Source organism: Astyanax mexicanus, chromosome 15 (assembly GCF_023375975.1).
Source record: "Astyanax mexicanus isolate ESR-SI-001 chromosome 15, AstMex3_surface, whole genome shotgun sequence".
NCBI lineage: Eukaryota > Metazoa > Chordata > Actinopteri > Characiformes > Acestrorhamphidae > Astyanax > Astyanax mexicanus.
In genome coordinates, this window is record NC_064422.1 from 19,406,017 (window position 1) to 19,428,416 (window position 22,400).

Sequence of the window (22,400 nt, forward strand, 5' to 3'; positions counted from 1 at the left end):
TGCACCCCACAGAATTTGAGCCTGCAATGTTGAAAATGGAATCCCAAGCTTAGACCATTTCTGTCAACTTATTTCTTAGTGCTTTGCAGAAATAACTAGGCACAAACCCCTAAATTGGTACAACATTTGGTGAATTAACAATTTCCAAGGCATTAATTAAGTTTTGACACTCTCTTAAGTCCGCAGTCCCGTCCTAGTGATGCAAATGTTGCAAATGTGTTGCAAATGTTCCAAATGTTTACATTAACTCCGAGGTTTATGACTTGGAGGAATGTAAACAGAATTTTACCCTAAACTCGCATTTAGGGCTCTCGGGCGAGGCTGAGTGAAGAAATAGTCAGTAAATGTCATTTTGAAATTTACGGTTGTTTGAAAAAAAAGATTACTCCAAGGTTTTTTTAGAGTGTTCTGGGTTCGAAGTTTCCTTATAGGCCGTAAAGTGGGGGTAGTGTGTGTGTCTGTGTGTAAGCAATGAAGAAATCCTCTGGTTAATCCACTACACATGACATGAAAATTTCTGTTCACAGACTCTTCAGTCCAATCTGGCTGAGCTTGAGCTGTTTTGAAAAGAACAATGGACAAAAATTCTCTCTAGAAGTCTTTAGATGTGCAAAGACTTGCAGCTGTAATTATAGCGAAAGATTGCTCAACTAGGTATTGATATGGGGGGACGAATACTTTTATTTGATAAAGATTTTGAAAACAATGCATCATTTTTGTTCCACTGAAATCTCACTGAAATACATTTATGTTTGTGGTCCTACGGTGACAAAATGTGAAAAAGTTTTTTTCGCTGGGGTTTGAATGCTTTTACAAGCCGCTGTAAACCCTACAAACGCTGATGTGCAGAGGTTTCTTTACTCGATGCTTCAGTTCCATTTAACCTTCCTATTATGTTCATTTGTCAGGAACAGCAATGGTGTTCTTGGGCCAGTTTGATCCGGTTTATGTTTAATTATCCAAAAGATGTTTGAAACCAAAAACTAATCCTAAAAAAAGCAGTGTGAATGTTTCATTACATTCCAAACTCCATTACTAATTACTCTATCAATGTTCAGAGCAATGGTTTTCCTTACCTCTAACAAGTAATGGTTTAAATAGGATAATTCACTCGTTTTTCATAAAAACGTATTACTTTTGAAAGATCAACACAAACATTTTATATGTTGATTACACTAATTAAGGCAAGTGGAAGAAGTTTTTTATACTGAAAAAAACACTTTTAACTATTTTTCTTAGATCTTAAAACTTTAAAACGGGTCAATTTGACCCAGAACATTACAGGAGGGTTCAGAAGCCTGTGAGAGGCTTCTTGTTCTGTGCCCTGAGGAAGCTGTGGAGCTTTGGAAAAGACTTAGAATAGGTTTCTAGAGTTTACAAGAAGGTGCACTTTTTTACTCTTTCGGTTGCACCAGATATGAAACCACATAAAGATCTTTCTTGGTCAGGTGCATGCATTGATCAGTGTTGTGCCAGTTCACAGCTTTTCTGAACTAGTTCAAGTTCAGTTCATACATGCTCACGTTCAAAGTTCACAATTTTAATTCTGAACTAGTTCAAAGTTTAGTTCATTTTACTTTTTTCGTGAGATATTCAATTAAATACTTTTTTTCACACTACATGCTAGAAATCACTAAACGTTCTTTGAAACGGCTCATTGTAGACATTTGCTCATGACACTGCAATTGTGGGTTTCATACTAGGTGATGAAAATGTTCATAAGGAGAATCAGTGTCTGTCTCTGTGACATCACTTCCACTAGCCATTTTTTTTTTTATTGCAGCGCTTTCTCTCACTCTCGTCATTGGTCTCTCTCTCTCTCTCTCTCTCTCTCTCTCTCTCACCCTCACGTTCCACGCTCTCGTCGTCGGTCTCTCTCTCTCTATCTCGCTCGCCCTCCGCGCTCTCATCGTTGGTCTCTCTCTCTCTCTCGCGCTCCACGCTCTCATCGTTGGTCTCTCTCTCTGTCTCTCTCTCGCCCTCGTGCTCCACGCTCTCATCGTTGGTCTCTCTCTCTGTCTCTCTCTCGCCCTCGCACTCCACGCTCTCATCGTTGGTCTCTCTCTCTCTCGCGCGCTCCACGCTCTCATCGTTGGTCTCTCTCTCTCATTCTCTCTCTCTCTCGCCCTCGCGCTCCACGCTCTCTAGCCAACGTTCATTTACAGTGATGTCTGCAGTTCATGACACATAATGTGAACTAATTCACGTTCAAGTTCTTTATAAAAAAATGTGTTGCGTTCAGTCCAATGTTCACGAAAAATGAGCGTGTTCAATGAACGTGTTCTTTTGAACTCATTCACGCACAACACTGGTATTGATGGTACTCTCTCCCAGAACAGAAATGTATGTTTATAGCTTAACACACTGTGCTGCTGTCCATGGCTTCCACCCTCCTAATGAGCTCAGCTGCTTCTCTAACTCCTTCCTCGCCCTCCTGAGAGATGCTAAGCGACATGTTAAAGTTGTTACTGCGTGATTAGAGTTGCTGGAGTTGCTCAGTTCAGCTACTGCAACTACACCACCTCTCGTCTCCTGGGCAACCGGTGGAAAGTTATTTTGGGCCTTCGGTGCACCGGGCTCTTCGCCACCCAGAGGCTCCTGCTGCTGTGAGGAAGGATGCTGCACTGCCTTCATGTGCATTTGTGTGTGTGAGAGCGAGAGACACAGCGAGAAGCAGATGCCAGCCGCACTTTTCTTCTTCATTTATCTTTTCTCAGAGCCGAGGTGCTTCTTAAGGACTGTGAAAACAGAAATTTCTATCCGCCCGTGAACCATAGTCGAGTACATGGCGTTATGTTATGCTGGTATATTGTTAAGCTACACAAGATATTACAAAAAAAAACTTAAATGAGAATTTTGTGCATTTCCAAATCCAAATGAACCTGTTTTTACCTAACCTGAAAAATAGTACATCAGTCCATGACATATTTAGTGTCTGAATTGGTGTGAGTTCAGATTTTTTAATGTGGCTCACTGTGGCAAGCTATGATTTATGCCCCATAACTGCTCCTAACAGCATCCCAACTATGAAACATGGTGGTGGCTGCATCATGCTGTGAGAAAGCTTTCCTTCAGCAGGGACATGAAAGCTGGTCAAATTGATGGGAAGATAAATAAAACAAAAAAACAAGACCTTCCAGCAACACAATGACCATAAACACAGCTAGAGCTACAGAATATATTAATGTGTTAGAATGGCCCAGACAAAGTCCTAAACTAAATCTCATTGAGCTTCAGTAGCAAGATATGAACATTGCTGGTCACAGACACTCTCCATCCATCCATCCAAGTTTCTAGATGTTCCTCCTGTTCCTCCTGTTCTCATACAGAGTTCCCCAATGGTGGAACAAACTACCTTCCACTACCAGATCTGGAGAATCTCTCGCTATCGTTAATAAACTCATGAAGACAGAGCTCTTCAAAGAGCACTTACTCTCTTAACACCTCTAACACACTAACTACTTCTAACCTCATTTCCTTCTTCCACTCCTTCACTCTTCTATCCCATTATTTGCCTTAGACCTTCTTCAGGCTCCATCTAAAGATGTTTTTTTTCTTTAACTTCTATTACTTTTGTACAAAAGCGTCTCCCAAATGTAATGTAATGTAATGTAATGTAATACTTTTCTTTTCTATGGGTTCTGTAATGACATGGCATGTCTGGACTAGTATGGTTGTCAAATGCAGTATAATTTGTAGATGGTCTCTAAGCTCTCATAGCATTTTTCATAAATTCCAAATAAGAACTTAATGGAAGCTTAACTCACTTTTTCCAAAAATACCATTTCTGATTTTTTTTTTTTTTTGTAATGTTATAATAGTTCTGATTAAATACTACATATGTGGCTTGGGTGAGTAACAGAACAGCTGTGCTGTGTTTGGGAGACTGAAAGGATTGTCTGTCAGAATCTTCTGCTGGCAACAGACCCTCCCCACTTCCCAAAATAAAAATAAAAACTCATCGGATCTAATCTGCATCTCTTTAACCAACTGCTCAGTCACTGATCCTCACAGCCTCGACGCTGGAAAGCTAAAAATCAACAGACGTGTTGAAAGAGCTGCAGAGATCCTGAGCAGGAGGAGGGCTTTTCAAACTCGAGTGGAACGGGCTGCGCTCTATCAGTAAACACCATCATAAATGTTTCATAAATATTCCCTCAACAACTATTTACAAGAGAGGGACGGAAAATAAAGGGAGGGACGGCACCGCCGTTATAGATTCAATTACCGATACGGGTCGTAGGACGGCGTGACTAGTTTTTCACAGCACTCCTTCAGCAGGCTTTCTCCAGACTGGGTGTTTCATCGACAAGGACAGTGCAAACTCTACACGACTTTACAGCCTTTTTCGGCCTTGGATGATGCCACTTATTCACAGCTCTGCTGCATTTGTGATTTAAGGACAGTGATGTGAGGCAATGACCAGTCACCGCAAACTGTGACCATTTTTCCTTTCTAATGGCCTCTGTGACATTGCTAGCGATAGCAATAATTTTTCATCTGCCAGGCTTGTTTACAGTGCAACCGAGAGCAAGATCAGGCTTAAAAGGAACAGACCAGTAGTCTAGTAGTTTTTCCTTCTCGTGTTTTTGTTTTTGCCAGTTGTCAGAGAGTTTTTTTTAAAGCAAGGGAAAAATGTTGCTTCACTTGAAGTACATGGAGCAGGAATTGGATCATTTTATCAGGATCAAAATGGCAACCATTTTCCAACCATGAAGCTACACTTCCCAGCTCAACTGAAAACCTGAAAAGCATTCCAACATGATTCTGAAAACATTACAAAGCAACTTTAACATTGGTAACTTTGGTACTGCAATTGCAAATCTGAAAAAAAAGTTGGAACAGTATGGAATATGCTAACAAAAAATTTTTTTTTTGCCACTTGTTGCCAACCTTTCTGTTGTGACCACGTTTTTGGTATTAAAGCTCCACTAGATAGGATTGAGATTTTGTGCTCGTGGGCTCCACCTACAGTTGTTGAGTGTGATAAATGTTTCAGGCAGATTAGTTTCTCTTTCTCGTTTTCTGGCTTTCACAGACATATTCAGTCTTTTTCCAGCGTCTGCCTGTAGAGTGTCTGTATGTTAGCTTGTAAAGAATGAACCAGTAGTCCTTGTAGAATGTTAGAACTAAAGGTCGGAAAGCAGGTCGCAGTTCTCGCGAGCGTTGGTCTCGCCTGCCTCAGAAAACTTACAGAGTCTGGTTTGAGCTCAGAGGAGCTCCGGCATAGACACGAGGGGACCGCTATTCCTCCTATTACACCTCAATGCAGCGCTGCAGTGAGTTTCAAGCTGTAATTTCACTTCTTTAAAAAGATAAAAAATCAAGGAAATCCTACCAAGTGGGGCTTTAAATTAGTATAATCTAAGAGTGACAGTAAGACATTGTTTTTTTGTAAAAAAAAAAATAGCTTTTAAAAGTTTATAATTTGAGAAGTTTTTGAGGAAACTTAAAAGTTGTAAGTGTCCTACACCAACTAATGTTCTGAAGAAAGGTGCATTTTGTTCATTTGACAAATCTAGAATTCTCACTCTGAGCCAGTGTTATTTTCTGTCCATTTACAGCCTCGTGGTTTATTCCCTCTGCTGAACAGATCATTAGAGCTGCTCCAGGCTGGGTCTAAAGCAGTGCCATTTTCACAAGAACTGTCTCTGTCTCTGGCTGAACATGACATGACTTAAACAGTCTTTCCCCTTTAGACTTTAAACACCTAATTATTGACTACCTCAAATCATATGATCAATAGTGCCCTAAATCAAGTGTGTCTACACTGTAAGCCTGGATAAACTGAATTTACTTAAAAAAATGCTAAAACCAGTTGCTTTTAAAAAAGTAAAGAAAACTTAAGTTAGCATAACTTAGAACATCAAGTTATTACAACTAAAGGGGAAGCTGATTTAACATTTTTATTGTATATTGTATATTGTTATATTGTAAGACCAGATATGTTGAGTTTACTCCAATTTTTTAAGTAATGGGGAATGAAAACTTGAGTTAGCATAAATTAAAACATCAAGTTATTACAACTAAAGGGGAAGTTGATTTAATTCTAAAAAAAAAAAGCCCAGGGGGAATCACTACACTCTGATGGTGAGTGTCTGTCAGAAACTGTTGGACACACCCAGTATGCAAATAGATTGTGACAGAAGCCAATGGAAAAGAAGCTGTTAATGACAACAGACTAAACTCAGTTATTATAAGTTGGTTCAACTCAAAGATCTCAGTTTGAATCTTTATATGTGCCCACAAATGTTTAACTAACTCAAAATAGTTGAGTATTGTTTAGAAATATCCAATTTTATGTAAAAAGGACTTAAATCATGTGAGTTCAAACAACGAATGGGTTTACAGTGTAGAGTGACTGAAAGAAATATGTAGAAAAAAATATAGATTTTTTGCCCCATAGTGGTTTGTGGAACTGATCAAGATCAAAGCACTAAACTGCAGCGCAAGATTTACATAAACTGGCATCACAGGACTGGCAACCTCTCTAAAATCTTATTAGATTGGGAATCATTTATTGTATTTCCAGAATCAAGACCTGATCTCCTAACGACTTCTAACATCTAACATCTACCAAATAAAAATGTGCCTTTTTAACTGGGATTAATTTGTTTTTATTCCATTCATTATTTATGTATCTACTTTTACCAGATAACATGCAGACGTGATGTACATACTGTTTTTTTTAAGTATCATTTTTTTTGTAACTGATGGCTCCATGTTTGGGGTTGGGGGGGTTGTTTAAAGACTTGAAAGATGTAAAAAAAAAAAAAAAAAGTTGTTAAATAAATGATGAACCAAGTTAAAATTTTAAAAGAATATGTGTTTAACATAAATAAAAAAAGACACGTGTGATTATTGAATGATTTTGGCATGACAATATATTCTATTTCTATTTCATCATATTTTATAATAATGCGCTAAACACTAGCTAATGCATTTAGCATAGAGCTTATATTTACTTGTTGTTCATTTCCCTCTTTGTAAATTTATTTTGTGACAAAGACAAAGCAAATTGACACTAAAGCAGCATGGTCTGTCTGCCCTCACTATAGGGTTTCTAATTAAATTTAAAATGTAAAATAGTATGTGAGCTTGCACTGTAAAAATAAAAATCAGAGCACAGTAAAGTATAGTATATTTAAAATATATAGTGCAACATTTGTCTGTTTTTAGATTTTTTTGTAAAAATAACAAAAAATGACATGCTAGTTTTACTTAAAAAATATATTGCAACATTTTTGCAACCTTGTTATTAAGTAATATCTGTTTTAAGATTTTTAGTACAAATAACAAAAAATGACATATTAGTTTTACTTAAAAATATATTGCAACATTTTTGCAACCTTATTTAGGCAATAATACATGAGAGAGAGTGCTATAACATGTAATATTGGCATTGCGGTGGTAGGCACAAGGTTGCAGGCCGAGTTTCGTAAATAAGCACAGTAGTGACAATATTACACATTATAGCACAAACCTCAAATGTATTATTGTGATTATACCACAGCTCCATTATCTCTGTTTATTGAACGATTTTGATTTAAAGAGGATGAGAAAATATAATCTGTTGGGTTATAAAAACTCTAAATAGTTACTAAAAAACTAAAAACTAAAAACTAAAATAGTTACTGCTCTGTTTGTAGCTGTGCTGTTTGGCTTGTAAGCGCTGCATTGTTGCTAGGTTACCTGTATCTGGCACAGTGATACAGGGAGAGCTTTAGTTACAGTGCATTACCGGCTAATAACAGCACTAGTAGAACACCTCTCAGCCGATCACATTGCAGGGTCGGAACTAACTGTGGTATAATTAAAAATATATTGTAACATACCAAAAATTATGTGCTAGTTTTATTTTAAAATATAGTGCAACAATTTTGCAACCTTATTATTAAGTAACATCTGTTTTTAGATTTTTAGTAAAAATGACCAAAAATGATGTGATAATTTTATTTAAAAATACAGTGCGACATTTTTGCAACCTTATTATTAATTTATGTCAGTTTTAAGATTTTTAGTAAAAATGACCAAAAAGAGCATGTTGGTTTTACTTATAGATGAGGTTGCAAAAATGTTGCTGTATTTTTTCAAGTAAAACTAGAGCACAATGTTTTAGGGAATGAGCCCAATGCTGCTGTTTATAGCTGGCTGAAATGTGCCATGTCTTTATCTTTTTTAAACCCACTCATTAGGACCCCTACTTCCCTTATTACTAGAAATGGTAAAGACTACGACATCCCTCCTCCAACAGGTGAAGCCACCCGTTGACCTTTTTTGACCTGCCAATGACCAGCATTACTCATATAAACCCAGAAAACCTCAGTAAACCTGATCTGTTGATGTTCAGTTTTTTTTAACCGTCCTCGAGCCCTTCATCAGCGGTCAGCAGGGTTTCAAATAAAGTGGACACATCTCCACAGCAGAGCAGGCTCATTCTGTCCTGAAGGAATAATTGATTACTAGAGCCACTCAGAGTACAGCAGTCATACCAAACACGCGTTTAATGGCGGTGTGCGGAGCTGCCGAGGAGCAGGAAGCTCCAATTATGAAGCGACAACTACAATCTCCCATCAGCCTGGGCTCCTCACTCAGGGGATTCTGTTAACAAGGCAAAACCGTCAACATTTTGTCGGAATGAGCAGAGCGTGCGCGACAGCAGAAATGATTCTGAGAAAGGTTCTTCTTTTTTCCTCGTGGAGCCGAGAAGATCTGGTGGGTTAAAGGAAAGGTTTCTTCTGCAGTTACTGTAAATGTCACACCCTTAGAATTGCACTGGAACAAGAAGTGAGGAATATCATACGAGCACCAATTAACAGTGTGCAAAATGCATGACTAATTATCATATAGAAATGGAAAGAATACAACATACTGCATGTGTAGAAACAGCACCAGCAGCAGCTTTGAAACTCAAACTGTATCCAGGTTTACAGATAACAGTATCATATAGTGTCATAAACCACATAAGCAAGTCACATTAGCAAGTTTGTGATTTGTGTAAGGAAATCTGGCAACACATCCTATGATTTCTGTATAATTAGTGGTTGGTGTGGTGCAGTGGATAACACCATCACCTGCCAGTGAGCTACTATGGGGTTCCATTCGATGCCTTGGTGACTGAATACCGTGCTACACCAATAAGAGTCCTTGGGCAAGACACCTAACACTACATTAGCCCACCTCTGTAATAGCAATAAGCTCATAAGTCGCTCTGGATAAGAGCTTCAACTAAATGCCTTAAAAGTATATGTATACATAATGCAAAAGGAATGCTAGAGCCTAGTTTATGCCCCAAAAATCCATCCTGACCCTACCTGGCCTGCTCCATAAACTGTAATTAAGATTTTTAAGTTTTAAGTAGAGAATTAAAACTGACCTTTAACTACAATTCTTAGTTGTTTAAATCAAAGAATGAACTTAAATCTGTTCAGAATGATATTAACGAACACTGCAACACGAAAGAAGCACAGTGATTAAAACACAAACAGTGCAAACCTTAATCCACCGGCCCAAACATGAGCAAAATAATCTATAAGAGCGATGTCTAATTGACTTTCCTTTTTTTTCTAATATTATTTTACATGGTTTAAAAATATAAAATACTTTCTGAGCAAGCGAACATTTTTAGAGCTATGGATTTCTGCAGCTCCTCCAGAGTGACCATGGGCCTCTTTTCTGCTTCTCTGACCAGTTTTGTTTTGTTCTGGTAGGTCTGCAGTTAGGGTATACTTTTTCCATTTTTGGATGATTGATAGAACATTTTTTTATTTTATAATTCTGCTTCAAACTTCTCCACAGCTTTATCTCTGATCTTTCTGGTGAGTTCCGTGGTCTTGGTCATGATGGCGTTTGTTCAATAGTGTTCGCTAAAAACACTGAGGCCTTCACAGAACAGTGTTTATAGTTATACTGAGACTAAATTACTCTAAATTGCACTCTAACAACTAATTAAGCGACTTCTGAAGGCAACTGATTTCACTGCATTTTATTGAGGGGGTTTACAGTAAAATAGGCTGAATACTTTTGCACATCACACTTTTTAGATTTTAATTGATTAAAAATTTTAATTCATTTTTGTTCTACTTCACAATTATGAGATGAAATATATGTTGCTTTACTGTATAATATCGAAATGTGTTCCATACACTCTATAACATCACTATGACCAATTATGAGTTCATTTACTTAAATGATTTTATTTAAGTTTATGACAGACATTATAAGGCTTTATGTACACAATATAATGTGTTACAAATGGATTCTTAATGCATACGAAGACAGGATTAATAGAAAGTCACTTTCTATGAATGTCATGTCTATTTGACTCATAACATATTATAATGCATTTATAAACCATTATTAATATGGCTATAAACATTTATTTAAAAAAATGTATATCAATGTTTAACCATGTCCATTATGCATTATTAACTGTGATCATAATGCATAATTGGTTGTGTTTAAAGGATGTCATATGTCAATACTAAGAATCTTAAAGAATCGTTCATTTTGCTTACTGTAATGAAACATATTAAAATTGCTTATATTAGTACACTCTAAGTACAGTAACAGACATCCATCCTGGAAATATATTAATAGTAACAAGTATATAATATTTTAAACCACATGTGCCGCATATTGCAAACACCGATAGTAATGATGCGTTACAATCACAATTCATAATGCCTTATAAGCAAGTTTATAATGTAATAGATATTTTTATAAATGTGTATAATCATGTTTATAATGCCTTATGAATGTATTGTAATCTGTTAAGAGTATGTTAACAGACTTTAATGGCGTTACTTTATATTAATATTAATAGGTTTTTAGAATTTTAGTTATGAGTTCGGCTTTAAGTTGCTTTGCCAGGTGTTGTGATGAATTCTAGCTCTTTGTCAGAATCCGACTCCCTTCACAAATTCCTTTTATTTCTGTTTACTACCTTTCTACCTTTACAGTGAATAAATGAATTCATAGTCTAAACATTTGTGTCCATACACACCAAGGGGAGTCTGATTTTGGTACAACACCAATTCTTTTTTTCTCTGGTTTGTATAAAGTTTGCCTCAACTTCCTGTAATTGGTCTGAAAGTTGGAACCATCTAGAAAAGTGCTTTTACACTCCAGGTAAATGGGACAGTAGTTCAGTAAATCTGGACCGAGATCACCTCTTTTGGTGGTTGGAAAAAAACTCTAGTCCTATGTTTCAGACCGTGGTTCATGGCCCAATTCATACCTGCTACTTTGGTTCAGCCCAAACTGAAAAATTTGAAAGCCCAGAACCAACAAGACTGGTGTGAAAAAATCCTAAGAGACATAAAATAGGAGATAAAAATAGATAAAAAAAAACTCACTGGTCACTCCATCAGTAGAAGCAAGAAGACTTGGGACGCTATTTTATCGATTTATAGCGCAGGGTCAATTGCAAATTGCGCATCCTTGATTTATGGAGTGTCATGTGTCCTTGGTATTGTGGAGGTGCAAAAAGCAAGCCTTATGGGTGTGTTTTGTGCATAACGTGAAACAAATCAATTAGTGTGCTTGCCGTCATCCCCTTTAGGAGCCAGGTGTGCTCTGACTTTGGCATATTCGCCTTGCTTGGGTGTACGATAAGGTCGTTGGTGTTGTAATGGATGACCAGTTATATCTCTAGAACCATGTTGCCAATTTGACTCGATTATGCATATTTCTCCTTCATAACTTGTAATTAAGATAATTTGAGGAATTTGACGGTTTCACTTTAAGGAGGCACTCAATGCTTGTGCAGTCTCTATCGTCACAAGACTTGACTATTGCAACTTTTTCCTGGCTGGTCTTCCATTGTGAGCCACCAAACCACTGCAACTGATTCAGAACGCAGCATCACAACACTTCAGGCTTCTATCTTTAGAAGTTCAGTCATGTGACTCCTTTGCTGCGTCCCCTTCACTGGCTTCCTGTTGCCGCCCACATCAGATTCAGAACCCTGACGCTGTCCTACAAAGCCAAAAAAGACCAGCTTCTTTATTGTTTGTGGCAATGGTTAAAGCCAGACTGTCACCAAGAGCTCTTTGAGCTTCCAGATCTGCTGAACCCACCATCCCTCAAGTCCAACAGAAGACAAATTCTCTGTCCGACTCTTCTCTGTCCTAGGACCAAGGTGGTGGGACGAATTTTCACTGGGTGTCAGAACAAAAACAACAGAAAGTCACTTGCTTTCTTTAAATTAATTTTAAAATGTCTAGTGGTGGTCTCTAGTATAATTGAATGCCATGTGAGCCGTTTTTTGGGAAAAAAGTGCTCAGATGTTTCTATATAGCCCTGCTTTAGATCAATGAATTACTGGTCTCTAAAGAAAGACAGGATTTGGGCTCTTGCTTATGAATATTCATACATGCAAACATATCGCCTCTGATTGGCTAACAGCACGCCTACCTTTCTCCTGCAATCACCCTCGCAACTACAGTCAAATTTACAGTTTTAAAACTTAAAGGACAAAATGTTTTCAGAGATACAGTCTTTACAGTTATATTACAGTTATAGTTAGATACAGTTATAATCATATAGCACTGAGTGCTAGGTAAATTTAAACCTTAAACTTCCCTTAATGTTAGATTCTCAGCGAGGTGAGCGGGCTGCTTTGACTGGTGTTCTGTCGAGTTGAGCTGCCTTGTCAAACCGAGCTTCCCTAGTGTATATTTAAGGTCTCGGTAAAACGTAGAATCCACCGGAGATCCGATTTAAACCCACTGTTACCTAAACAAGATAGCTAATCCTCACTAGCTCTGTAAACAGAGTAAACAAAGCCGTTAGCTGCTCCTTCGCTAACGAGACAGTGTTTGCTTTGCTCCAGCCTGGGTTCAGCACTGCCTGTGGGCGGTCCTGAGCCGAGGAGGGTGAGGCCATGAAGTCACTGGTTGATGTCAACACCCTAACGTCTCTCTGATCAACTCGTATTTCTGAGGATTTTCTTTTAGTAGCTACTGCAAACAAGGGTGGCTGAGAAACAGTTTCATTTGCAGCATACAAATATACAACTCAAAGTGACCTATAGTTTTATATAAAGTACAAGAAAAGTGGATTTTAGAGGAGGAACACCTTTAAAGAGTTCCTAAATTAAACATTTTATCCTAGATGTCTAAACATTATAGAAGCTTGATGTAAATATCATTTGAGTAAAACAGTAACTTTAGTAAGTCAGATTGGGGGGGGGTGAGTCTTAGTCTTAGGGAGTTTAGAGCATGTACAGTATGTTTATTATATAATTATACCAATATTTGAAGCTATTTTTCAATAATGTATTTCAAATTTAATACACTAAGATCACTACATCGCAGCCAATATTTTGTCCCACCCATAATCAAATTTATTCATGTGGTTTACATTGCTTTAAAAATCAAAAAATCTATATGTTTTTGTTATCTAAACACTGTATCATATATATATTACTGATGTGCGGAAACAATTTGTTTGAAATACTGATAATAATAATGAAAACAATGTAATGCACAGTAGTTATTATTTAAAACTATATTCTGCTGTATTTTTCATGCCCTGTTAGCTACATCAGCGCAACACTGCTGCCTTTCTTTTGTATACTTCTCTCATGCTAACATTAACATGTGCTCACATGAAAAGTTCCTGATATCAGTGCCTTGTTAAACAGCTGATACAGTGTTTGTATAGCAGTCCCTCGAAATCACTCAGAGACACTAAAGAACATCATCCAAACACACCTGTCCCCTGACAACCACTCACAAACACACACACACACACAAACAGAGGCTCTAGAACACCTGTCCCCTGACATATGCAGACAATGGTCTACATAGTGTTCTCCCATGAGTTTGCATGGCAGGTACGAAAACAAAGAGTGTGAGAGAGAGAGAGAGAGAGAGAGAGAGAGAGAGAGAGAGAGAGAGAGAGAGAGAGAGAGAGAGAGAGAAAGAGAGAGAGAGAGAGAGAGTGAGAGAGAAAGAGAGAGAGAGAACAGTTCCAGTACTTCTTGTCTTATAACTGGACATTAGCTATAGAAGGTACCTGAGTGTATTCTCAGATAACAGGTTCATCACAGAAAAAGAAAACAGTATACAGTAGGGTACCTGAGTACCTATATATATATATATATATATATATATATATATATATATATATATATATATATATATATATAAGGTATGTGTTAATAACACATTTATAAGCATTGAATAATGTACTTATAAAGCATTATTTGAATTTTGAGGCATGTTGAATATACATTATGTAACAAAACAATACAAAATGTTTATGTAAATTAATTGAGTGGATATTTTTTTATAACTTTAACACTGACCAAAACCATGGTTCATTATAGTGAGAGCAAATAACACTTTATTTGAAGAATCTATACATTGTGTCTTAATAACACATTCATAAGCATTGAATAACAGACTTGTAAAGTATTATTATTTGAATATATATGAACAGACAGCTTATTCCCTTTACTTTCAACATGACCTTAGACTTTGTATGAAATAAGCTAGAATGCATTATATAGAGTAATATGACATGCATAAGTGTTGATTATTATATTTCAGGCATGAAAAAAACACTTTCCATACGTAACTAATATAAGTCTGCTTAATGAAGCGTTTATGTATGGAAAATGTGTTACTGCTTTATTTTGAGAGCCTTAAAATCATTCATAGAACTTGCGAACGTCCTAAATATCCAAGTATTGCTTTATAAATACATTATTTGGTGCTTATGAATGTGTTATAAAGCCTCTATGTATCTCTCTCTCTCTCTCTCTCTCTCTATATATATATATATATATATATATATATATATATATATATAGAGAGAGAGAGAGAGAGAGAGAGAGAGAGATACACTATTATCCTTCAATATTTTCTCTATATTTACTGGTTTGCTCTTTATTCAAAGGCTATGTACATATATATATATATATATATATATATAAAACAGAACAAAACACAAATGAAATGTGAATTTTGCCAGAACTTCAACACTGACCAACTGTGTGTTTCATTATAATGAGAGCATTATTATAATCTTTCCTGTTTACCTGCAACAAACACTATGGCACAAGCTGAATACAAATTAGCTGGATCAAAATTCACTGTAGTCATTGTTTTTGACACTGTTTATTTACATAAATTTTTTTCTTAATGCCAAAATGTCAAAAATCAGAATCCACTGTGCCTGAAGAAAATGTACTGCCAAAATAGCCAATAATAGACTCCTGGACTCTGGAACACTTAAACAAAATGAACCTGCTGGTGCACCATGCTTAATGCCATGGGTGGGCTCGAGGGGTATAAAGCCCCCAGCATCGAATTGTGGCACAGTGGAACAGTGTTCTCTGGAAGGATGGAAAATTAAAAAATATGACAATTTATTACTATAATTAGGTCTGGAAACTAACTGTGAATGTAACTGTATATACTGTGCTTAATAGGGTGTAAAAGTCAAAAATCACTAATATATATGATGTTTTTCATTGAGTAATCTAATGTAATCTTCTTTATTTAATGATTTGAGTGAAAAGCAGAGTTGAACATGAATTTACAATTGAACATGGCTTAAACAGTATTGTTTATTATTTTCTGCTTTAATAAATGCAGAAAATAATCAAGCTGCATGGCCTGCTTTGGTTTTTGTAACGGTCTCTCATAAGCAGATAAGATCTAGATATTTGTCTGAACATTTCTGTAAAACGCCTCAATATTTTATAGAAAAATATACAAGAAAACTTTGTAATTATGTAATTTCTATTTTTATTTTTTTTTAATGATTAAAATCCAAGATATTCAACAACACTGATGTACTTCAGTTGACCCCAATGTTTATAGTAAAAACAAGAGTAAATTATGAAAACTATCTCATTTAATGAGATTAAAGTATTAGAGAAAATCATAGTAAATATTACAACATTAGACACTGGTTTTAGGCAACCGTTCCCAACCCTATTCCCAAAGAACCCCCAACCTGAAAACAGTCTAGTGGTTTCCTGCTACAAAACATGGAGTGGGTTTGGAATAGTTTTTTAATTGCTAATGGGCAAATAAAAATGGTAATAATCCAATATATTTAATAAGGTTTCGGATGTAAGTCATTTGAACCCCAATGTATATAGCGGCAAATAAGACTAAACTATAAAAACAGTGCCATTTTCTAAAACATTAAAATAATTCATAGTAAGTTTTACACAACACTACATTGCTTTAAGACAATGGTTCCCAACCCTGGTCTTGAAGAACCCTCAACCCTCCAAAACATCACCATCAGCTCAGGAATGCTTTGGTTTTTAGCTTATTATCTAGATCAGGTATACAAATTTGGGTAACACTTTACAATAAGGGTACATTCATTAACGGTAATTACAACAGGAAATCTCACTTAATTAATTATTTGCATTAGTTAAGACATTATTAATCAATTCTATTATTTTTTTTATTATTTGTGACCCTTATTGTAGAGTGTTACCTAAATTCGATCTGGTTTTATCAAACAAATCAGACATTTTATGTGAACTAAGCCTCAATTACCACTTTTCTCTGCCTCAAAATGTACCTGTGAAAACGTAATCAGTCTTAAGTTGGCTCTAAATTCATGCTTATTTAAACCTGGCTGCTTTTAACCTTTAGTCTTTAGTCTCTACAAAGAGTGCTGATACCTTAATCATCAGATTAGTTAAATTAGAAGTAAACTTTACCCAAGTTTTAGCTCTGATCTTTGCATTGCAGTAAATTAGTAAAAAAAAAAAGAGAAGTAAGTATGTCACACAAATGATGAGATGATGATAATATTTAATATTTAATAACGTTTTTTTTTTGCTGTGAGGACATTTGATGACTCTCTATGAGGAAACATGAACTTTTCCCCTTAAAAGCTCCAGCTTTTAGTAGAAAAGTAATAAAACATGTTTGAGGGTTGCTGAGGTTCAGGTTTGAGTTGGGTAAGGTCAGGGTTGTCCAGTTTTATCTGCAAAGGTTTTCATTCCAGCAAAGCAGAAGCACATGCCATTAGACTGACCAGAACTGACCAGAGTAATTAAACAGGTAGAATCAGAGAGATGCTGCTGGTTGTTTACAGTAAAAACGTGCAACCACTTGGATTGGCTGGAGCACAAGAGCAAAACGCAGATAATATCTTAAAGATAGTCAGTACAGAGTTTCCAACAATCTCCAGCAATGTCATTGGTTTAAAATACTCATATATTGTTAGAATGTTTTGTATTTGGCATGACATTGGGAATGATAAAGAAGTAAATACAGTACATGGATAATACATGTAATATATATACATATTTATATATATATATATATATATATATATGAGCTCATGTTTTGACAAGATAGAACAAAACCAAGCGGGTGTGTGTGTGTAGTTGTGTTCGTTCCAGGTCACTTACGGGTTCCATCGAAGCGTGTAGCAATGGTATCCAAGAAGGTGTTCTGGGGGGCCAGGAGCCCCTTCATCACCGGCATGGCGCCGGGCTTCCAGAGTTATCCCAACGATTCCCTGGAAAAAAAACTCTCTCTCTTTCCCGATTTCTCTCTTTCTCTCACTCTGTCCTTAGCCCTGGCTGGCCGGGGGGCATCAGGGCGTCCCCCATAGAGTCCCTCCTTCACTCTTGGCGCTGGGACTCTGAGCTGAAGGAAGAGAGTAAGGATGCTCTTATTCCAGTCCAGATTCCTGATCCTAGGATGATAAACTCAGCTCTTGCTGTGGTTTCAGCCTTTTATCCTTTTCTGTTCTCTGCTTTCATCCGTCCTCACAGGTGCTCACCTGTCCCATGTCTTGTCTTGGTGTTGTGTTGTTTCTCCAGGTGAACTGGTGTTGGTCTCTCTCTCTCTCTTTCACAAGCAGGACTCTTCCTCACTCTCTCACCTGTGTGCTGTAGGTAAATCCACTGTAGGCTTCTGCTTTCGTGACGCTGAGCTTATTCATCTGTTCTTTCACATGCAGACGCGTCTATATCTCTCTCTCTCTCACTCTCTCTTTCGTCTCTATCTCTCCCTCTCTTTCGTCTCTATCTCTCCCTCTCTTCACTGTTGAATGCTGCTGAGACAGAACAGTTGCTTTCTCTCCTCTCCACCCATCCCTCCTCATCACTCCCTCTCTCTCTCTCTCACTCCCTCTATCTCTGTCTCTCTCCCGCTGGCTCACCTCCCCCTCCCTCTCTCCATCCCCACACCCACTTTTCATCTACTCCACTGATGCACAGCCAATGAGATAGGGATACACAAACACAAACAGACACACATGTACAGACACACATGCATGTGCAGACACACACACACACACTGCTGAGGCTCCTTTTGAAACACACACACACACACACAGACTGTCTGTCTCTCTCTCACTCTCTTTCCAGCATACACACACACACACACACACTATGTATGTAAACATAACAGGATACCCTGGCATAAATGAAGTTTCATGCTGGTACAGGCATAAACCACAAACACACACACCAGTATGTAACCAGTGCTGTTTGCGCAGCAACAATGTCCTTGACAACCCACCACCATTCCTCCAGGGTAAACCAGCATTACCACTGAACAGGGCAAGCACCACACCGCTCACTTCTTACTGACTGCTTTCATCTCTTTTAGCTCATCTCTGACCATCTTCCCCAGCACCCAGCACTGTTCTATATCTACTGCTCTTACACAGCAGGCACTGTCCCAAAGCCTGTCCCAATAAGTAGGTCTAAAACCTTAATAAGCACCGCCAAGGGACACACATCAAAAAGAACTCAGGTAAGAGCAGGAGGAAGAAATAAAAAAAGAAGAACCAGAATTGATCAGAAAAAAAGAGAAAGGAGCGTAGAGACTCCAAACCTCACTTAAAACATGTGGGCGAACCAATAAGAGGTACATAGACTCTAACAGGAAACTCTCTGAGAGCATGAGGAAGAACCTATGAGAGGCACTAGACTCCAAAGGAAAATTATCTTAGAGCATGAAGAAGAATCAATAAGAGGTATCAAAACTCCAAATGAAAACTCTCTGAGACATTGAGAAAGAAACAGAAAAAGAAGAACCAGCTCACTAAGAACATGTGAAAAAGAGGTACCCAGACTCCAAAGAAACATTCTCTAAGAGCATGAAGAAGAATCAATGAGAGGTACTCCAGAGGAAATAAAATTCTAAAAGCTTGGAGAATAACCAATAAGAGGTATCAAGGCTCCAAAGGAAAACTCTCTAGGAGCATGAGAAAGAAACAGAAAAAGAAGAACTAGGACTCATTCACGTCACTAAAAACATATGAAAAAGAGGTACCCAGACTCCAAAGAAACATTCTCTGAGAGCATGAAGAAGAACCAATGAGAGGTACCAGACTCCAGAGGAAATAAAATTCTAAGAGCTTGTAGAAGAATCAATGATGTGTCAACACTCCAAAGAAAACTCTCTGAGAGCAAGAGGACGAAACGAAAAAGGAAAAAAACAGGACTGACTCAGCTTACTAAGACCATGTAAAAGAACCAATACCTAGACTCTAAAGGAAAATTCTCTGAGAGCATGGAGAAGAACCAATGAGAGATACTACACTCCAGAGGGAAATAATTCTAAGACCTTGGAACAGAACCAATAAGCTGCATCAAGACTTCAAAGAAAAACTCTCTAAGAGCATGAGGAAAGAAACAGAAAAAGAAGAACCAGGACTCACTCAGCTCATTAAGACCGTGTGAAAGAACCAATAAGATACCTAGACTACAAGAAAACATTCTCTGAGAACATGAATAAGAAACAATAAGAGGTATCAAGACAAGAGGAAATCTTACTGAAAGCATTAGAAAGAACCAATGCGAGGTACTAGACTCTAGAGGGAAAAAAAAGATAGTCAATAAGAGGTATCAAGACTCCAAAGGAAGCATGAGGAAGAAACGAAAAAAAGAAAAATCAGGACTCATTTTACTTACTAAGAACATGTGGAAGAACCAATAAGAAGTACCTATACTCTAATGGAAAACTCACTGATAGCATGAGGAAGAATCAATGAGAGGTACTAGACTCCAAAGGAAATACATTCTAAGAGCTAGGAGATGAACCAGTAAGAGGTATCAAAACTCTAAAGGAAACTTACTGAGAGCATAAGAAAGAACCAATGAGAGGTACCAAGACTCAAAAGGTCACTGAGAACATATAGAAGAATTAGTGAGAGGTACCTAGGCTACAAAGAAAAAACTCTGTGAGAGCATGAGGAAGAACCAATGAGAGGTACTAGACATCAGAGGAACAAATCTCTAAAAGCTTTGATATGAACCAATAAGATGTACCTAGGCTTCAAAGGAAAGAATTCTTAAGAGCTTAGAAAAGAAGCAATAAGACGTACCTAGACCCCAGGAGCAAGAAATTCTGATTTTCCATAGTGCTCCTTCAGCAATTTTTTCTAAGTGTTTCACAAACAATTTACACACATTTGGACCCATTTGGACAGATGCTGCACCTTCAGCCCACCTACAGAAAGCCCCTCTATCTTCATGTTCAATGACCCTAAAAGCTAGACAGGTCAAAACTATATAAAACTTTTTTTTCTTGTGAAAGAGCCTAATTCATAAGCAACAAACACTCCATGTGTTACTAGTCGGACTGAATGTTTAATTCTAACTGAAATCGTTTTAATCAGGTGTTCCTGGATCACTACAATCTCTCTCTCTCTCTCTCTCTCTCTCTCTCTCTCTCTCTTTGTCCATCATTTCTTCTCCTCATCAAAGCTTTACAAAATGAAAAGCTGCTGGGCACGGATTATAGGGATAAGCAGAAGGAGCGAGACATAACACACACACAAACACACACACACACACACTAGAAAGTCAACAAACCCTCACAAACAGAATGAAAACGGAATGCCCTCCCAAAAATCCAACTTTAAGCGCCTCATCTCTGTGAGTGGGAACAGACTGAGGGGAATTTCATTCAAGTAATCATTTTGAACACTGACCAAACCCTTACCCTGTATTTCTTTACAGCCATCTTCACCACTTTAACACATCCATGCACTGAACACTCACACAAATTAAGTATATACAGCTCTGGAAACAAATAAGAGACCACTTAAAAATGATGAGTCTCTATCATTTTACCAAATTGAAAACCTCTGGAATATAATCAAGAAGAAGATGGATGATCACAAGTAATTAAACCAAGCTGAACTGCTTAAATTTGTGTACCAGGAGTGGTATAAAGTTATCCAAAAGCAGTGTGTATAAGGCTGGTGGAAGAGAACATACCAATATGCATGAAAACTGTGATTAAAAACCAGGGATATTCCACCAAATATTAATTTCTGAACTTTATATATATGAACTTGATTTCTTTGCATTATTTAAGGCCTAAAAGCTCTGCATCTTTTTTGTTATTTCAGCCATTTCTTATTTTCTGCAAATAAATGCTCTAAATGACAATATTTTTATTTGGAAGTTGGAAGAAATGTTGTCCGTAGACATTTTTTAAAAATTTGTATATAATTAGCACCAGGTGAAGCATAGATACCATGTATATTTTTGTACATGCAGACAATGACACCTACTTAGAATGAGTAAAAAACGTGTTTGTCCTTTACAACCAGCTGACCTAAACCTGACCAACTGAAATGGATAATTTGGGATGAGCTGTAGCTTCACAGCATGAAGGAAAAGCAGCAATTATTCTTCAGCACCTCCAGAAACTCTTTCAAGACGCTGAGAAAACTATTCCAGCAGACTCTCCCTCATATAGACACTGTTAAAAACATGCATATTCTTAAGAAATTAAGAAACAATGCTTATTACCCCAGCATGATCATGTGACATCGGATTAAAACTTTCAGGACTTTGGATGTGTGACTTCTTTGACGTTAAGGTGGGCTTAAGTGTGGCTGGTATAACTGAGTGGACCAACACCAGCAGATGACATGTCTCTCCAAACCATCACTGATTGGTGGAAACTTCACACTAGACCTCAAGCAGTTTGGACTGTGTGTCTCTTCACTCTTCCTGCAGACTCCCTTGATTGAGTCCCTTGATTTCCAAATGAAATGCAAAATTTACTGATGTTCTATCAAGTCCAAAGTCAGTGCAGTTTTGTTTTCCCAGAAAATCTTACAGCACTTCATGCTTCCCTCTGCTGACAACTTTTATGGAGATGTGGATTTAATTGTCAGCAGGACTTGAGAATATCAAGTCAAGAGTGGATCTCAGGTCAGAAACTGACTACTTACAATGAGCCAGAGAACCACAGTCAGGCGGAGAGGTGTCACACTGTAAGCGAATTTGGATGCAGCAGTTCCTGTTGATGCCTGAAGTTGTTGACAGACTCTCCGTCCCTTTTCCATGTGTCTTACTCTTTCTTTAGGTCTTGCTGTCCTCCTAACATCCCCTCTCTCCCTCCTGATCCTCACTCCCTACCTCTGATCAGTGTACA

The 22,400-nt window shown here is 37.4% G+C and overlaps 1 protein-coding gene across 2 annotated transcripts in view; it reads right to left on the bottom strand.

The window, feature by feature from the left end:
- Window positions 1-18,109, bottom strand: part of kcnh4b (potassium voltage-gated channel, subfamily H (eag-related), member 4b) — a 120,885-nt gene extending 102,776 nt beyond the window's left edge. For both annotated transcript variants that reach the window (XM_049464782.1, XM_022685436.2), the window contains exon 1: window positions 17,399-18,109. In XM_049464782.1, coding sequence (XP_049320739.1) covers window positions 17,399-17,474 — 76 coding nt within the window. In that variant the 5' untranslated portion in view covers window positions 17,475-18,109. The remainder of the gene's footprint in view (window positions 1-17,398) is intronic.
- Window positions 18,110-22,400: the final 4,291 nt, after the last annotated feature.